Below are 14,157 nucleotides of genomic sequence, written 5' to 3'. Positions count from 1 at the left end.
ATTAACTCTCTAAAGGAGTCACCCTGAACAAGAATCCTTTCTACCTAGGTATTAGCTGGCGCAGCATAAATATAAATGTGTTAATACTTATAGGGTGAACTTCTTCAGATTGTTTGTTTAGGACACAGAGAGGCCAATAGGACTACAAAGCACTGAAGGAGAGAATATTTGATTGTAGAGTTTAAATTATAAGGATAAATGTGTATAAGTAAGGTGCAGTGTTAGACGAGTTTTGAATTTAAGAAAGATAGGATGTTGGATTAGTTAAGAAAGGGTAGATAAAGGGTAAATAACTAATTAAGTAAAGAAAAAGCAAACAAGATAAGAAACAGTCTCAACATAAATGGCATAGCTGGTAGGATAAAGGAAAGATATAAAACAATAGAAGTTAATCTAAACGATTAAAGTACAAACGTATTATAACAAATAAGTAGAGAGATAAATATTATAAGAAATGTCACAACACCATACAGCAGTATAAACCATACATAGCATTTAACCATGCATATTCTAAGCTCTAAGTTTAAGCTACGGTTACACAGTGTTGATTTCATCAGGAGAAAATTTTTTCTTGCCATTTCAATTCTAACTTTTATTTCCATTTCTGGATTGCATTATTCATTTAAACAGCATCCGAGATATTTAAACTTTGTCACTCTTTCTATTCGTTTCCCATTTAAAGAAATGGATGAATTAAGAATTGGTTTCTTGTTTATGACCATGAATTTAGTTTTGGTCATATTTATTTTTAATCCCATTTTTTTCACTCTCTTCATTCACTAGTTCCAGAAGATTTTGAAGATCCTGAATATTGTCAGCCAAGAGAGCTGTGTCATCAGCATATCGGATGTTACTGATGATTTCATCATTCACATTAATCCCTTCCTCTCTCCCTTTTAAGATTTTTTGAAATATGGCTTCTGAGTATATGTTAAAAAGAAGAGGTGACAGCACACATCCTTGCCTTACTCCTCATTTGATGTTAATGGGGTCTGTAATAATGTCATCAACTTGAAAAGATGCCTTTTGGTTCCAATATAAGTTTTGAATGATCCTGATGTCTTTACCATCTAATCCAATTCTCTTTAATAGTGCAATCATTTAAAGTGTTTAAGACCAAAAAACACATAAGTGTATAAGATTGCTCTTAGGAAAAAAAATCCTAACAAAGATGTGGTAAAATTCCATACAGTAAGATTCTAGTATTCTAGACAGCTCACAATTTGAGTATACTGGTACAAACTCAAGAGGAAAAACTAAGCATTCACTTAGTTCTAGTAAACAATTGTTCATTACAAAACTAATAAAGCAATTAAAGAAAGTGAATATATTAGCATACCTTCTGCTGCATAAGATAGGGAAATTTGCACAAAGGAGTTATCGCTTCAGTAAGTCTGAAAGAAATTAGAAGTTTAAGGAAAAGAAAAAAATAAAAGATGTCTCATGAAATATATTGCTTAACATGCTATAGTAAGTCACATACTACACAATCCACATTACAGGATCAAGAAAGGATTGTTTTCATTTACTAATTCAAGTAAGTTCACTACAAAAATGACAATTTTTTCCTGTCACAAATTCTTAATAAAACATTGCACACTTTTATGTATTCAGATAAAATCATGAAATATTTTAATTCTTTTTTGTATTATAAAGTTATGTGTTATGCTTGTAACTAAATGTTTCATACTGAACAAGAAATAGAAACATTTGGTAATATGTGAACACGTGAGTAGTTGGCACACTACTAAGATTTATCAATCTATTTTTCTGTTTGAGCACAATGACATTATTTCTTTAATAATTTTTCATTTAATAGACTTGTGTATAACAGTTCACAATTTCTTTTATGTGCATTAGTTTTACAGTGAAAATGAAACAGAAAACATTACAGAATTTGTCAAAAATGTGAATTACAAATGAGGTTCTACACAATAAAAAAAAAAATGACATATGAGCAAAAATCCAATCAACAGGTTTTAATTTAAGGTTATATTATTACTCAAAACTGAAAACTTAGGGAGATCTAATAACTACAGTGAGTTACCTTCTGTTTATCCAAACTTCCTGAACTTTCTCCAAAGTAACATCTGATCATTCCAACATCCTTTATTTGCAGTTTTCCAGATCATCTGAACATCAATCCCTTGCCGAACAATGAAAAATCAATCGTTACAATATTCATTATTTGCAGATAATCTGAAAATGTCTGAAAGTGATCATTTTGATGTTTTGCAGATTATCTAAATGTCAATGTCTACCTGTCCTGTACAGAGAATCAAAGTGCTATCCATCCACTTTACACGAGTCTTACCAGGCTCTCCTTGATTACCATTCAAGAGATACTGATTAGTATTGAATGGTTGCTTCAGTCCAAGTTCCATCCTTACCAGAATTATCTTGCTCTCCTTCCAATCACTGGGAATCTTGCTCAAATTGACTCAAAATGAACAACCAGATCAGGAGGAGGACCGCTAATTCTCCTGCACATTCCTTCAGTAGCCATAGTGATATTCCATCCTAGTACTTTGTTCAAATAAACCTTGCAATAATCTGAATACCTATAATTCATATACCTCTATTCTTCTGTCCAGTTCCCCTCACCATCAAGAGAGCTGAAGGGTCTCCCTGGAATGTATAATTTACTAAAGTAAACACTCAACAGTTCAGTTATTTTCAGTACACATGACATCCTTTCCTACCAGCCACATTCAATGAAATTATTCTTCCAACATCAATCATTCCTTCTTTTATTTGCCACACTGCAAAAAATAAAAATAAACAAAAAATTTCCCTAGACCTTCAGTTAACTTCTTTTCCATAGTCTAATTTAATCTTCCTCACCATTGTCACTCACTAGCCTGCTTTTAATACATGAGTAATAAATTTGTTTATTCTGTTAGATTTACATCATTAACACTATTACTACCAAATTTTGTCTAGCATACCTCATTATCATCAACATTCAAACATGAGACATATCCATCTAGGTTGGCAACGAGATGAACTCTATGATTACCTAAATTCCTACTGCAAATCTTTACAGTATGCATAACACTACTATAGCTGATGTCTACTTAATGTGACGGAGAGAAAAAAAATGCATTTGACAAAAATTTAAATAAATCAAATTGTATTTTCTGCTCAAAAACAAAAAAAAAAAGTAATTAAAATGCAACTATCTGTTGCATTTTAATTAAAAAAAAAAAACATGTTAAACACACATTCATGTTTTTCAGCCTCTGTTCAAATATATATAAAATTTAGATTTTATATATTTAGTATGAATTGAGATACAAAATTCATATCTGTAATTTTTTTTTTTTAGATGAAATAGTTTTGTTTTTCTTTGTAAGAAATTTGCTACCATTACCTTTTCTTGTGGACATGTAATAATGAGAATTTTCATGATTGTTATTTTGAGTTGAAATTGGGAGGGATGTGGAATATACCACTCTCCACCCAATAGAATGCGAGTTAAAATTGTGCTACGGATGGCAGAAATATTTGTGAATGTTCTTAAGTGAGATGTATTTCATTGCCCAGTATGAGACCACCACCATAAACACCACTTACTGGAAGCTTGAAGTGGTTTGTTTCCAGATTTTGTTTTATCTGGGTACATAAAAAGTCACAAACAAGACATACAGCATAATAGTGCCGAGGATAAATAAAAGAATAAGGAGAAAGAATAACAGATGCATATTACGTGAAGTAAGGCATGGTCCAGCATCTGGTACCTTGAGTTTCATCACTAACATACTCACTATAGTGAGCCGATGAGGGAATTAAAGAGGAGGAGAAGAAATTAGTTAAATAAGTTTGAAAGTGGATGGTAAATGGATGTTGACCGGAGGCTGCTCTTGTTCTCACAGTTTGGAAAGGAAGGTGAACGAATGATAGTATGATAGTAGCCAATTCAGCAGAGCAATGACCACAAATATCTGTAAAAGAAACAAAAAAAGCAGAAACTGAATGTCTGTGAGAGAGAGGAGTCACTGATTAATGACTGCTCTTTTCTAAACAGTCCAAAGCCTCATAAGCAATGCTAGTAAGGCTTTGGACATGCCACCACAGATGTGTGAGCAGTATTGCATGTTTTGGCAGATGTAAAAAAAAAAATAATAATAATAAAATAAATATTTTAAAAAATAAAAATAAAGTGGATGAGGATATATATATATATATATATATAGTAGTGAACAAATTAATCTGAACAAGCCAAATTTTCGTCAAGTTTCTGGTTTGGGTCTTTCACAATAATTTTGGTTTGGGTTTCAGTTTGGGCTTTAAATAGACTTGGCATCTAGTGGGATTAAGGTTTCTAACATGACATTCCATCGAAACAAAAAAAGCCCACAGACCAAAACAGAAACAACTGTTGATGAAGGTTATGCAGAAAAACAAGCTACAGTTGCAAAAGTATACAAAGATTGGACAGCTGAGAAGTAGAAGGTCACATTCTCAGATGAGAGTCATTTCTTTCTTCAAGGAGAGCAAGTACCCTTGTTTGCAAATCAGCAACTGAGAAGACCTCCCACCCAATTTCAACAAGTTCCTAAACACATAACTAAAAAGATGTTCTGGGGTTATTTTACACAAGACAGTCCAGGAGCAGTTGTGCCTGGTGACCATATGATGAAAAGTGATCAATAAATCAATATATTAGAAAAAATACTGGTCTCATAGATCCAGAAAGCCAATGCACTCATCTTCCAACTTCATGTCACACCTCAAAAAAAAACATGAAAGAGTTCCTCAAATCATAACATCATCATCATCAAATTCCTGATTTGTACCCTTAAGGGGTGTACAGGATATGATAGTACCATATGAAAAATTTACATCATTACTAACTTCCTATCTACAATTTTCCTCCAAATCAGTCTGTTACTTGTCAAGACTCCAACATTATCAGATCTTATATTTCTATCGTCTAAAGCACTTTGTACCGTATCAATCCACCTATATCTTGGTCTTCCTCTGGGTCGTTTTCCTGCCAATCTGGCAGAGAACATTGTTTTGCTAATCTTTCCTTGCCCATTCTGTTCAAGTGACCATACCACCTGAGATTAGCTCTGCTAATGCATTCCTGGATGAGCTAAGAGGAAGGCAAAGCAGTAGTGGGATGAGTCAAGAGTGGAAGAGGATAGAGCAGTGTACAGAGAGAGAAAGCAAGAAGCCAAGAGAGTTGTGACGCAGGCGAAGGCCATGGCATATCAAGATCTGTATGATCAATTAGAAACAAAGGAAGGACAGATAAAAATTTACCAACTAGCAAAATGTAGAAATAAAGCAGCAAAGGACATCTTACATGTGAGGCAGATCAAAGATGCTGAAGGAAGAGTATTATGGAGGGATGTGGACATAAGAAATAGATGGAGAATATACTTTGGGGGACTTTTGAATGAGGAAACTGCAAGGACTCACAGAGAAGATGGGCAGCCTTCTGAGGGGATGGTGCAGAACATCAATAGAGTGGAAGTGACGGAGACCATGAAGAGGATGAGGAATGGAAAATCGGTGGGCCCCGACAGGATTCCAGTGGAGGCATGGAAGGCACTGGGGGAAGAGGGAATTGACCTGCTGTGGGACTTGTACATGAAAGTTTGCCAACAGGAAAATATACCCGAGGAATGGAGGGAGAGTACTCTTGTCCCCATCTACAAGGGTAAAGGGGATGCACAAGACTGTAAAAATTACAAAGGAATAAAGTTGATGTCCCACACAATGAAAATCCTAGAAAGGGTTCTTGATGGAAGATTGAGGAAGGAGGTAGAGATTGCAAAGGAACAATTTGGCTTCATGCCTGGTAGATCAACAACAGATGCTATCTTTGGGTTACGGCAGATGATGGAAAAGTTTCGAGAGAAACAACGGGAGCTACATCTGGCATTTATTGATCTGGAGAAAGCATACGATAGAGTGCCAAGGCAAGAAGTCTGGAGATGTCTGAGGGAGAAGAAGGTTCCGGAGAAATGTGTCAGGTTGGTGCGGAAGATGTACAGAAATGTGAAGACAAGTGTTCAGACCTGTGTGGGACCGACAGAAAGTTTTCAAGTAACAGTTGGCTTGCATCAAGGGTCAGCATTAAGTCCGTTTCTGTTTAACATTGTGATGGAGGTGGTGACGGAGGAGGTGAGAGAAGATGCGCCTTGGACAATGTTGAATGCAGATGACATCTTGTTGTGTGCAGATTCAAGAGAAGAAGCGGGAACTAAACTGGAAAGATGGAGAAAAGTACTGGAAGAGAGAGGTATGAGAATGAGCAGAAGTAAGACAGAGTATATGTGTTGCACAGTGGGCAGCGGCCAGGAGACAGATCTGGAGCTCGAAGGAAATGTCATCAGGAAGGTGAGGGACTTTAGATATTTAGGTTCAACGGTGGAAGAAGATGGAGGAGCTGAGAAGGAAGTGGGATGCAGGACACAAGCGGGTTGGAGGAACTGGAGGGAGATGGCTGGAGTGTTATGCGATAAGAGGGTGCTGATCAATCTGAAAGGCAAAATCTATAGGACAGTAGTGAGGCCAGCTATGATGTATGCTATAGAAACTGTGGCCCTGAGGAAAAATAACATCAGCAGGATGGAAGTAGCAGAGATGAGAATGCTTAGGTGGATGTGCGGTGGGACAAGAAAGGATCGTCTGAGAAATGACTATGTTAGGAGAACAATGAAAGTTACAAACTTAGGAGCGAAGATACAGGAGGCAAGGTTGAGATGGTTTGCTCATGTGATGAGGAGGAAGGATGAATATGTGGGAAGAAGGGTCATGCAATTGGATTTGCAAGGAAGGAGGAAGCGTGGGTGGAAAAGAAGAGATGGAGGGAGCTGGTAAAAGAGGACATGAGGATGAAGAAGTTGGATGTGGTGACAGTCCAAGACAGGGGGATGTGGAGGAGACTCATCATCAACAGCGACCCCCACTTAAGTGGGAGAACCTGCAGAAGAAGAAGAATGCATTCCTGGATGCTGACAATGCCTAGTTCTTTTCTAATTTCCTCGTTTTCAATGTGATATTGCTATTGATGCCATCTGTTCAAGCCTCTAATCTTTCTCAAGACTCTCATATCTGCAGTCTCTAGTCTTTGGTCAAGAGTTTTACTTCTGATCCATAAGTTAAAACTGGTATGAACACTGTCTTGTATATAGCTAATTTAGCATTCTGACTAATTTCTCTCTTATTCCATATAAATTTATTCAGTTGACTTCCTACCATACCAGTTTTGTTGATTCTGTTGTCTATTTCCATATTTAATTTACCATCTTCACTAAAAATCGTGCCTAAATAGCTGAAATATTTTACTTGTTCCACAGCTTCTCCGTTCACAACGCAGTTGATATTTTCAACGATTCTACCTATTTTCATTATCGTTCTCTTTTTATTGCTGACCTTCATACCATATCTATTACAACAGTTGTTCAATTTAGTCAGGGAATCTTGCAAACTTGAAGCGGATTTATTAAGAAGTATAACATTGTCCGCATAAAGCAAAGCGCTGACATTAACATCTCCAATTCTGATATCATGTTTAACACCACTTTCCTTCATAATGTGATCCATATAAATAATGAATAACAGAGGGGATAATGTACATCCTTGTCTCACACCAGATTTAACATTAAACCATCTAACTGTACTTCCTTCAATTCTAACTGCTCACTTGCAACTCAAATAAAGACTAAGTATTGTTTGATATCATGCCTCATTGACACCATATAACAGTAGCATATTGAATAGCTTCTCTCTTGGCACCTTGTCATATGCCTTTTCCAGATCGACAAAACTTAAATACAGATCTTTGTTATATTCCCATGACTTTGTCAACTATTTGTCGCAAAGTGAAGATCTGATCCTGACAGCATCTATTTGGCCTGAGTCCAGCTTGTTCTTCACCAAGCTTTTCTTCCACAATTCTTCTCAACCGTTTCTCAAGTATACTTGCATAGATCTTGCCAGGAACACTCAGTAGGGAAATACCTCTGTAATTGTCACATTCAGTTTTATTTCCCTTTTTATACATGGATACTATCAGAGCTCTACTCCAATCATCAGGAATTCGTCCCTCTGTCCAGGGATTCTGAACTATGCAGTGCAACCACTGTAAGCTTTTATACCACCATACTTCAGCATCTCTGGTCAAATATCATCTACTCTGGCTGCCTTTCCACATTTCAAGCCTTTGATGGCTTTTCTACTTCAAGTATGGATATGTATTCCCGACTGCATGCCTGTTGAGTGTTTTTTTACCACTGTGCTATCACTGCTTGTTTCATTCAGCAATTTATCGAAGTAATTACTCCATACTTCAAGGATATCTTTTTCTACCATTTTCATGTCACCTTTATCATCTCTAACTGTCTTTTACAGCACTCTTTCTTCCATTTCTAAGCTTCTTCAACAACCTCCAGAATATTTTGCCACCCTCTTGATATTTATTTTCTATGTTCTTGCCAAAGTCCTCCAATGACTTTTGTTTAGCTAGTTTTAGACAGTGTTTAACTTTCATACATTTGTCTCTGTATTCTAAGAGTACAAGCTGGCTTATTTGCCAGGAACATTTCATATGCTTTCTTCTTTTCCTTCACAGCGTCTTTAACATCCTATGTCCACCATGGAGTTCTGATTTTTCTATCCTTGCAGGCCACCTCACCACATGCCTCTCCAGCTGAGTCAATCACAGTTTTCTTCAAGACTTGCCACTGATGTTAACAGCTCTCAGATGTTAACTGTAGATAAAATCCACAAAGATTATTGAAGAAAAAATGAAAGAGTTTGAGAACAGGAATGAAACCTTGGAGATTCAGTGGCAAGCCTTGAAGAAAACACTGATTGATTCAGCTAGAGGAATGTGTTGAGGTTGTCTGCAAGGATAGAAAAATCAGAACTCCATGGCAAAAACAGGAAGTTAAAGAGGCAGTGAAAGAAAAGAAGAAAGCATATCAAAAGTATCTGGCAAATAAGTCAGCTTGTGCTCTTAGAGAATACAGAGACAAAGGTAAGAAAGCTAAACTGTGTAAAACTAGCTAAACAAACGTCATGGGAGGACTTTGGCAAGAACATAGAAAATAAATATCAAGAAGGTGGCAAGATATTCTGGAGTTTGTTGAAGAAGCTTAAGAATGGAGAAAAGAGTGCTGTAAAAGCAGTTAGAGATGATAAGGGTGACATGAAAATGGGAGAAAAGATATCCTTGAAGTATGGAGTAATTACTTCGAAAAATTGCTGAATGAAACAAGCAGTGATAGCACAGTAGTAAAAAACACTCAACAGGCATGCAGTTGGGAATACATATCCATACTTGAAGTAGAAAAAGCCATCAAAGGCTTGAAATGTGGAAAGGCAGCCAGAGTAGATGATATTCGACCAGAGATGCTGAAGTATGGTGGTATAAAAGTCTTACAGTGGTTGCACTGCATAGTTCAGAATGCCTGGACAGAAGGATGAATTCCTGATGATTGGAGTAGAGCTCTGATAGTACCCATATATAAAAAGGGAAATAAAACTGAATGTGAGAATTACAGAGGTATTTCCCTACTGATTGTTCCTGGCAAGATTTGTGCCAGTATACTTGAGAAACGGTTGAGAAGAATTGTGGAAGAAAAGCTTGGTGAAGAACAAGCTGGACTCAGGCCAAACAGAAGCTGTCAGGATCAGATCTTCACTTTGCGACAAATAGTTGACAAAGCATGGGAATATAACAAAGATCTGTATTTAAGTTTTGTCGATCTGGAAAAGGCATATGACAAGGTGCCAAGAGAGAAGCTATTCAATATGCTACTGTTATATGGTGTCAATGAGGCATGATATCAAACAATACTTAGTCTTTATTTGAGTTGCAAGTGAGCAGTTAGAATTGAAGGAAGTACAGGAAGATGGTTTAATGTTAAATCTGGTGTGAGACAAGGATGTACATTATCCTCTCTGTTAGTAATTATCTATATTGATCACATTATGAAGGAAAGTGGTATTAAACATGATATCAGAAGATTGGAGATGTTAATGTCAGCTCTTTGCTTTATGCAGACGATGTTATATTTCTAAATAAATCTGCTACAAGCCTGGAAGATCCCTTGACTAAATTGAATAATTGTTGTAATAGATATGGCATGAAGGTCAGCAATAAAAAGACAAAGACAATGAAAATAGGTAGAATCGTTGAAAATGTCAAGTGTGTTGAGAACATGTGGAACAAGTAAAACATTTCGGCTACTTAGGCACGATTTTTAGTGAAGATGGTAAATTTAATATGGAATGTGAAGATAGGCAGGGTAATCAGAGATGCTACTGATATTCAGCACTTACAAAATAATTGGAATAGCCTGGAAATTTCGGCAAACGAAAATGGCTGTCATGTTAATGTTAGTAAGTGTAAAATTAAGGAAATTACATGATAAAAGGCAAATGCCACTCATGTTTTGACCCTTGAAAATTCCTAAAGTGGTTTGTTTATGTCATCTACATTGGCCAGTAGAGTGGTTAAAATGGTACCATATTAAAAGAAATGTTACCATTTTAAAAGAAATTATTCAGTATGAATAATTCTGAATGTATTATTCATACTGAAAAAAATAAACTTAAAATATGGTCTGGAATTCAGACTTAGTTTTAGTCTACTCCAATAAGCAAAATGATGGTATTACTACAGGTGGTAAAACTCATCTACCACAAAGTTTGCATGGTCGAAGTGTGGATGTCACATCTCTGTACTATTAGTTCACTACTACACAGTGAACTCCAGTTTCAGTAAACCAGGTAAGCCAGCCAGCAGAACATACAATTAGCACACTGATTAACACTGATCTCACAACCATAGTTACTTATGTCATAATTCCTAAATAACACTATACTCTACTAGTTTAATATCTGTTCACCAGAGAATATCTCCATACTAACAGGCCCACCAATGTGAAGATTTAGGAGACAATGTAGTTTTTACAGAATGACATGACTTCACTGAAGTTCCAAGTACCCCCCAACTTTGTTGTGGCCAGAACATCATTCCCATCAATGTTTTAGACCTCTGAAGTTTAGTCCTAAAAAGTGTAATCGTGCAATCTATCTTGGCTATAACAAGAACATTTTTAACCCCTTAAATAAATAGAGGGTTCATTTTTCTATACAAGGTACTAGAGTGTTATACATTTGAGATGTCTCATGTTATGCTGATATAAGAAAATATGAGTAGTTATCTAGAGGTAATTTTCACAGAATAACAAGAGAACAGTATGAGTTGTCCCAAAAAAAGGTATCACCAAGGAATAAAATTTTTTCTTTCTCATGAAACAAATGGCCTGCATTCTGAGCAGTTCCTAAGTGTACTTATATATTTAACATAGAGTATTATGGTAGAAGAAGAGCTTACGGTGGATTTCCTATAATGAGCTGTGTAATTGTTAGGTGATGATAATGAAAAATAACAATAAAAATTATTAGCAACTTACCTCTGGTACTGATTTTCAATAGTTAAAGGCTGACTAACTGATCGATTATCCTCTAATTTTAGTTCTATTAAACCTCCACAGTTTTTAGGTTGCTTGTATTCAGACTGGAACTTTTGAAGACTTCTTGGATCATGTAATGGTTTCTTGATAGCAGGAAGGGAAGGACATTCTTGCTCTCCTACATGTCCCTGAGATGTTTCTTCGCATGATGTATATCTCCATCTAATAATTTTAAAAATGTCTAATGTACATATTGGATTCTCACTACTGTTTGTATATACATAAGTGCAAGATTATAAATAAAAAAGAACAATGGTTTCATTCATGTTTGTAATTAATGAAATGCAATCAGGAATTGCTTAAGAGACAAAGCAAGATAACTTGAAAGAGACTTCATACCGACTTTTAAGGAATGATAACACTTGACCAAGACTTCTGACCTAATGTGCGATCCTCACCTTCTCATGGTGCAACCAGTTAGTAGGTATATATCTGGATAGTGAAAAAAATGAGGCTGAACTGGAAGTTTGGGATTTAGCTAAGCATATTGTATTCTGTATTGAAATAAATTAAACGATAGTACAAGAAGAAATGTCATGTTGGCTGAGACATTACCTAGTAAAACAAAGCCCTCGCTGTATTTCTAAGGTAACCAAGGTGAACAGTTACAAGAAATCTATGTTTATATATATGACCCACAAACACAAAAGGTCATAATGACCTATGGCATATTGGTGTGTGGATAGGAGAGTAAGAAGAAAGGAGGTATCTGCTCACCCTGGGGGAAAGCTGTTCCAAAGAGGCAGAGAAGTTGGTTCAGTGAGTTTCGAGATGGACTGCAAGAGGCTGTTGGTTAGCAGTAGCTCTGGTTCTAATGATTATGAAGGAAAGTGGTGGACTAATTTGTCAATTCAGCAGGGCACTGTCCATGAAGGTATTTGTAAACTGAAATAAACTGAAAGTCTATGGGAGATGAAATCAAGCGGATCTGGATAGCATCCAATTGGTAAACCTCAAATATGTGAGCAGTATCCCATGGTTGGGCCAATTTGGGATTTGTATATAGTAGCCGTAATGGTGTAAGGTAGCGTCTTGTTAGGAAAATCTGTTTTTTGGTGACTGCATCCATTCCCCTCACCTTAACTCTTCTCCTTTCAACATACTTTTAAAACCACAATCATTACAGTTTTCTCATTTCCTTCTTTTTTCTTAATTTTTAATTAAATCTTACCTATTTCTTAATCTTCGAATGATACGCTTCAATACGATATGCTGAAAAGATTCTAAATGGAAGGAATTTGGAGTAAATGAAAACATCAACAAATAGTCCGCAAGGCTTGCTAACAAAAATTTGAACGAAAACTGTAGATTTATGCTTTCAGCGCCATCACAAGAAATAGATCAAACTATACCTTATATTTATCAATGAATAGATAAATGTAAGCAAACCTATGCATTAAACTATTGTGAACCAATCCAAACTCTTTCCATTACTTAAAAATTGAACCTCCGTAGTTTAGTGGGTAATGACGTCAACCTTTAGTTCGAATACCGTCTGGGCAAGGCCTGACTTAGGTATAACAGGTTCTTGTATGAATAATTTGTATATATTATTGAAGGTATATAAAATCGAATGAAACACAAATATTAATGTGCTTTATATTTTCGCATGGAATGCAAAAATCAGATTATAAGAAGAATCTGGCCGAGCAGGCCAAAGGAAATCCCAAAGAATTCTTTCGTTATCTGGCAAGTAAGAGGAAGAATGACTATGGATGGTTAATCTTAATAAGTGATGATGGTCACGAGGAGACAGAAGCAGGTAAAATAGTTAAGTTACCACTTTGAAAGGCAATCTCATTCTAACCAATGTGACAGACAATAATGTGAGAACAGAGGAGAATGAAATGCAGGTTCTTAGGGTATTTCAGAATCTCTACATAAATACAGCAGTGGGATTAGATGGAATATTATTATTATTATTATTATTATTATTATTATTATTATTATTATTATTATTATTATTATTATTATTATTACGGGCAACTACAATGAGTCGTTAGACTCATAGAGGGAGGCCCTAAACATCATGTCAAGAACAACTATTCAACATCCACACGGTATCTATCATACTTTGTCTTGAACTCATTCACCGTCATGGCACCCCACAACAGACTCTGGCAGCTTAATCCACTCATTCATCACTCTCCAAGTAAAAAACCTAGTTCTAACACCCTTTCTAACCACGCTCTTCCCTAGTTTCAATAGATGGCCTCTAGTCCGCCCAACACCAGCCCTGTTCTGAAAAATATCCTCTTACTTAATCTTATAGAAACCCTTTAGTAATTTGAATGTCTCAATCATACACCCCTTTTCTGCCTATCAACCAATTTCTGCAACCCACAAATCTTCAACCTGTTCTCATAAGGTTCATTCCATAGACCTGCTATCGTCTTGGTCACGCGCCTCTAGATCCTCTCCACCTCCTCCCCATCAAGAAGAAACCCTGGTGCCCAGATCTGGGCACAGTAATCAAGATGGGGTCTTATCAAGGCTCGATATAGAGGAACTATAACTTGCGTGTCTCTGCTCGTCAAAGTATTCTTCACTAACCAAGTGATTTGATGAACTGTTTTAGCCACTTTTGAAATGTACACCCTGAACTTCAACTCCTATCCACCAACACTCCCAAATCCCTGGCCTTGTCAATCTC

The 14,157-nt window shown here is 36.2% G+C and overlaps 1 protein-coding gene across 2 annotated transcripts in view; it reads right to left on the bottom strand.

Moving 5' to 3' along the window:
- Window positions 1-13,159, bottom strand: part of LOC150096408 (tRNA (uracil-5-)-methyltransferase homolog B-like) — a 137,846-nt gene extending 124,687 nt beyond the window's left edge. The window contains exons 1-3 of one of the 2 annotated variants that reach the window (XM_090409196.1): window positions 12,676-13,159; window positions 11,445-11,666; window positions 1,340-1,394 (exon numbers count right to left, since the gene is read on the bottom strand). In XM_090409196.1, coding sequence (XP_090265322.1) covers window positions 1,340-1,394; window positions 11,445-11,666; window positions 12,676-12,761 — 363 coding nt within the window. In that variant the 5' untranslated portion in view covers window positions 12,762-13,159. The remainder of the gene's footprint in view (window positions 1-1,339; window positions 1,395-11,444; window positions 11,667-12,675) is intronic. The other variant, XM_090409195.1, reaches the window with a different exon arrangement.
- Between the last annotated feature and the right edge of the window lie 998 nt (window positions 13,160-14,157).

Source organism: Typopeltis vanoorti, chromosome 19 (genome assembly GCF_054136105.1).
Source record: "Typopeltis vanoorti isolate ZY-2024b chromosome 19, IOZ_Tvanoo_1.0, whole genome shotgun sequence".
NCBI lineage: Eukaryota > Metazoa > Arthropoda > Arachnida > Uropygi > Thelyphonidae > Typopeltis > Typopeltis vanoorti.
This window is presented reverse-complemented; position numbering and strand designations above follow the sequence as displayed.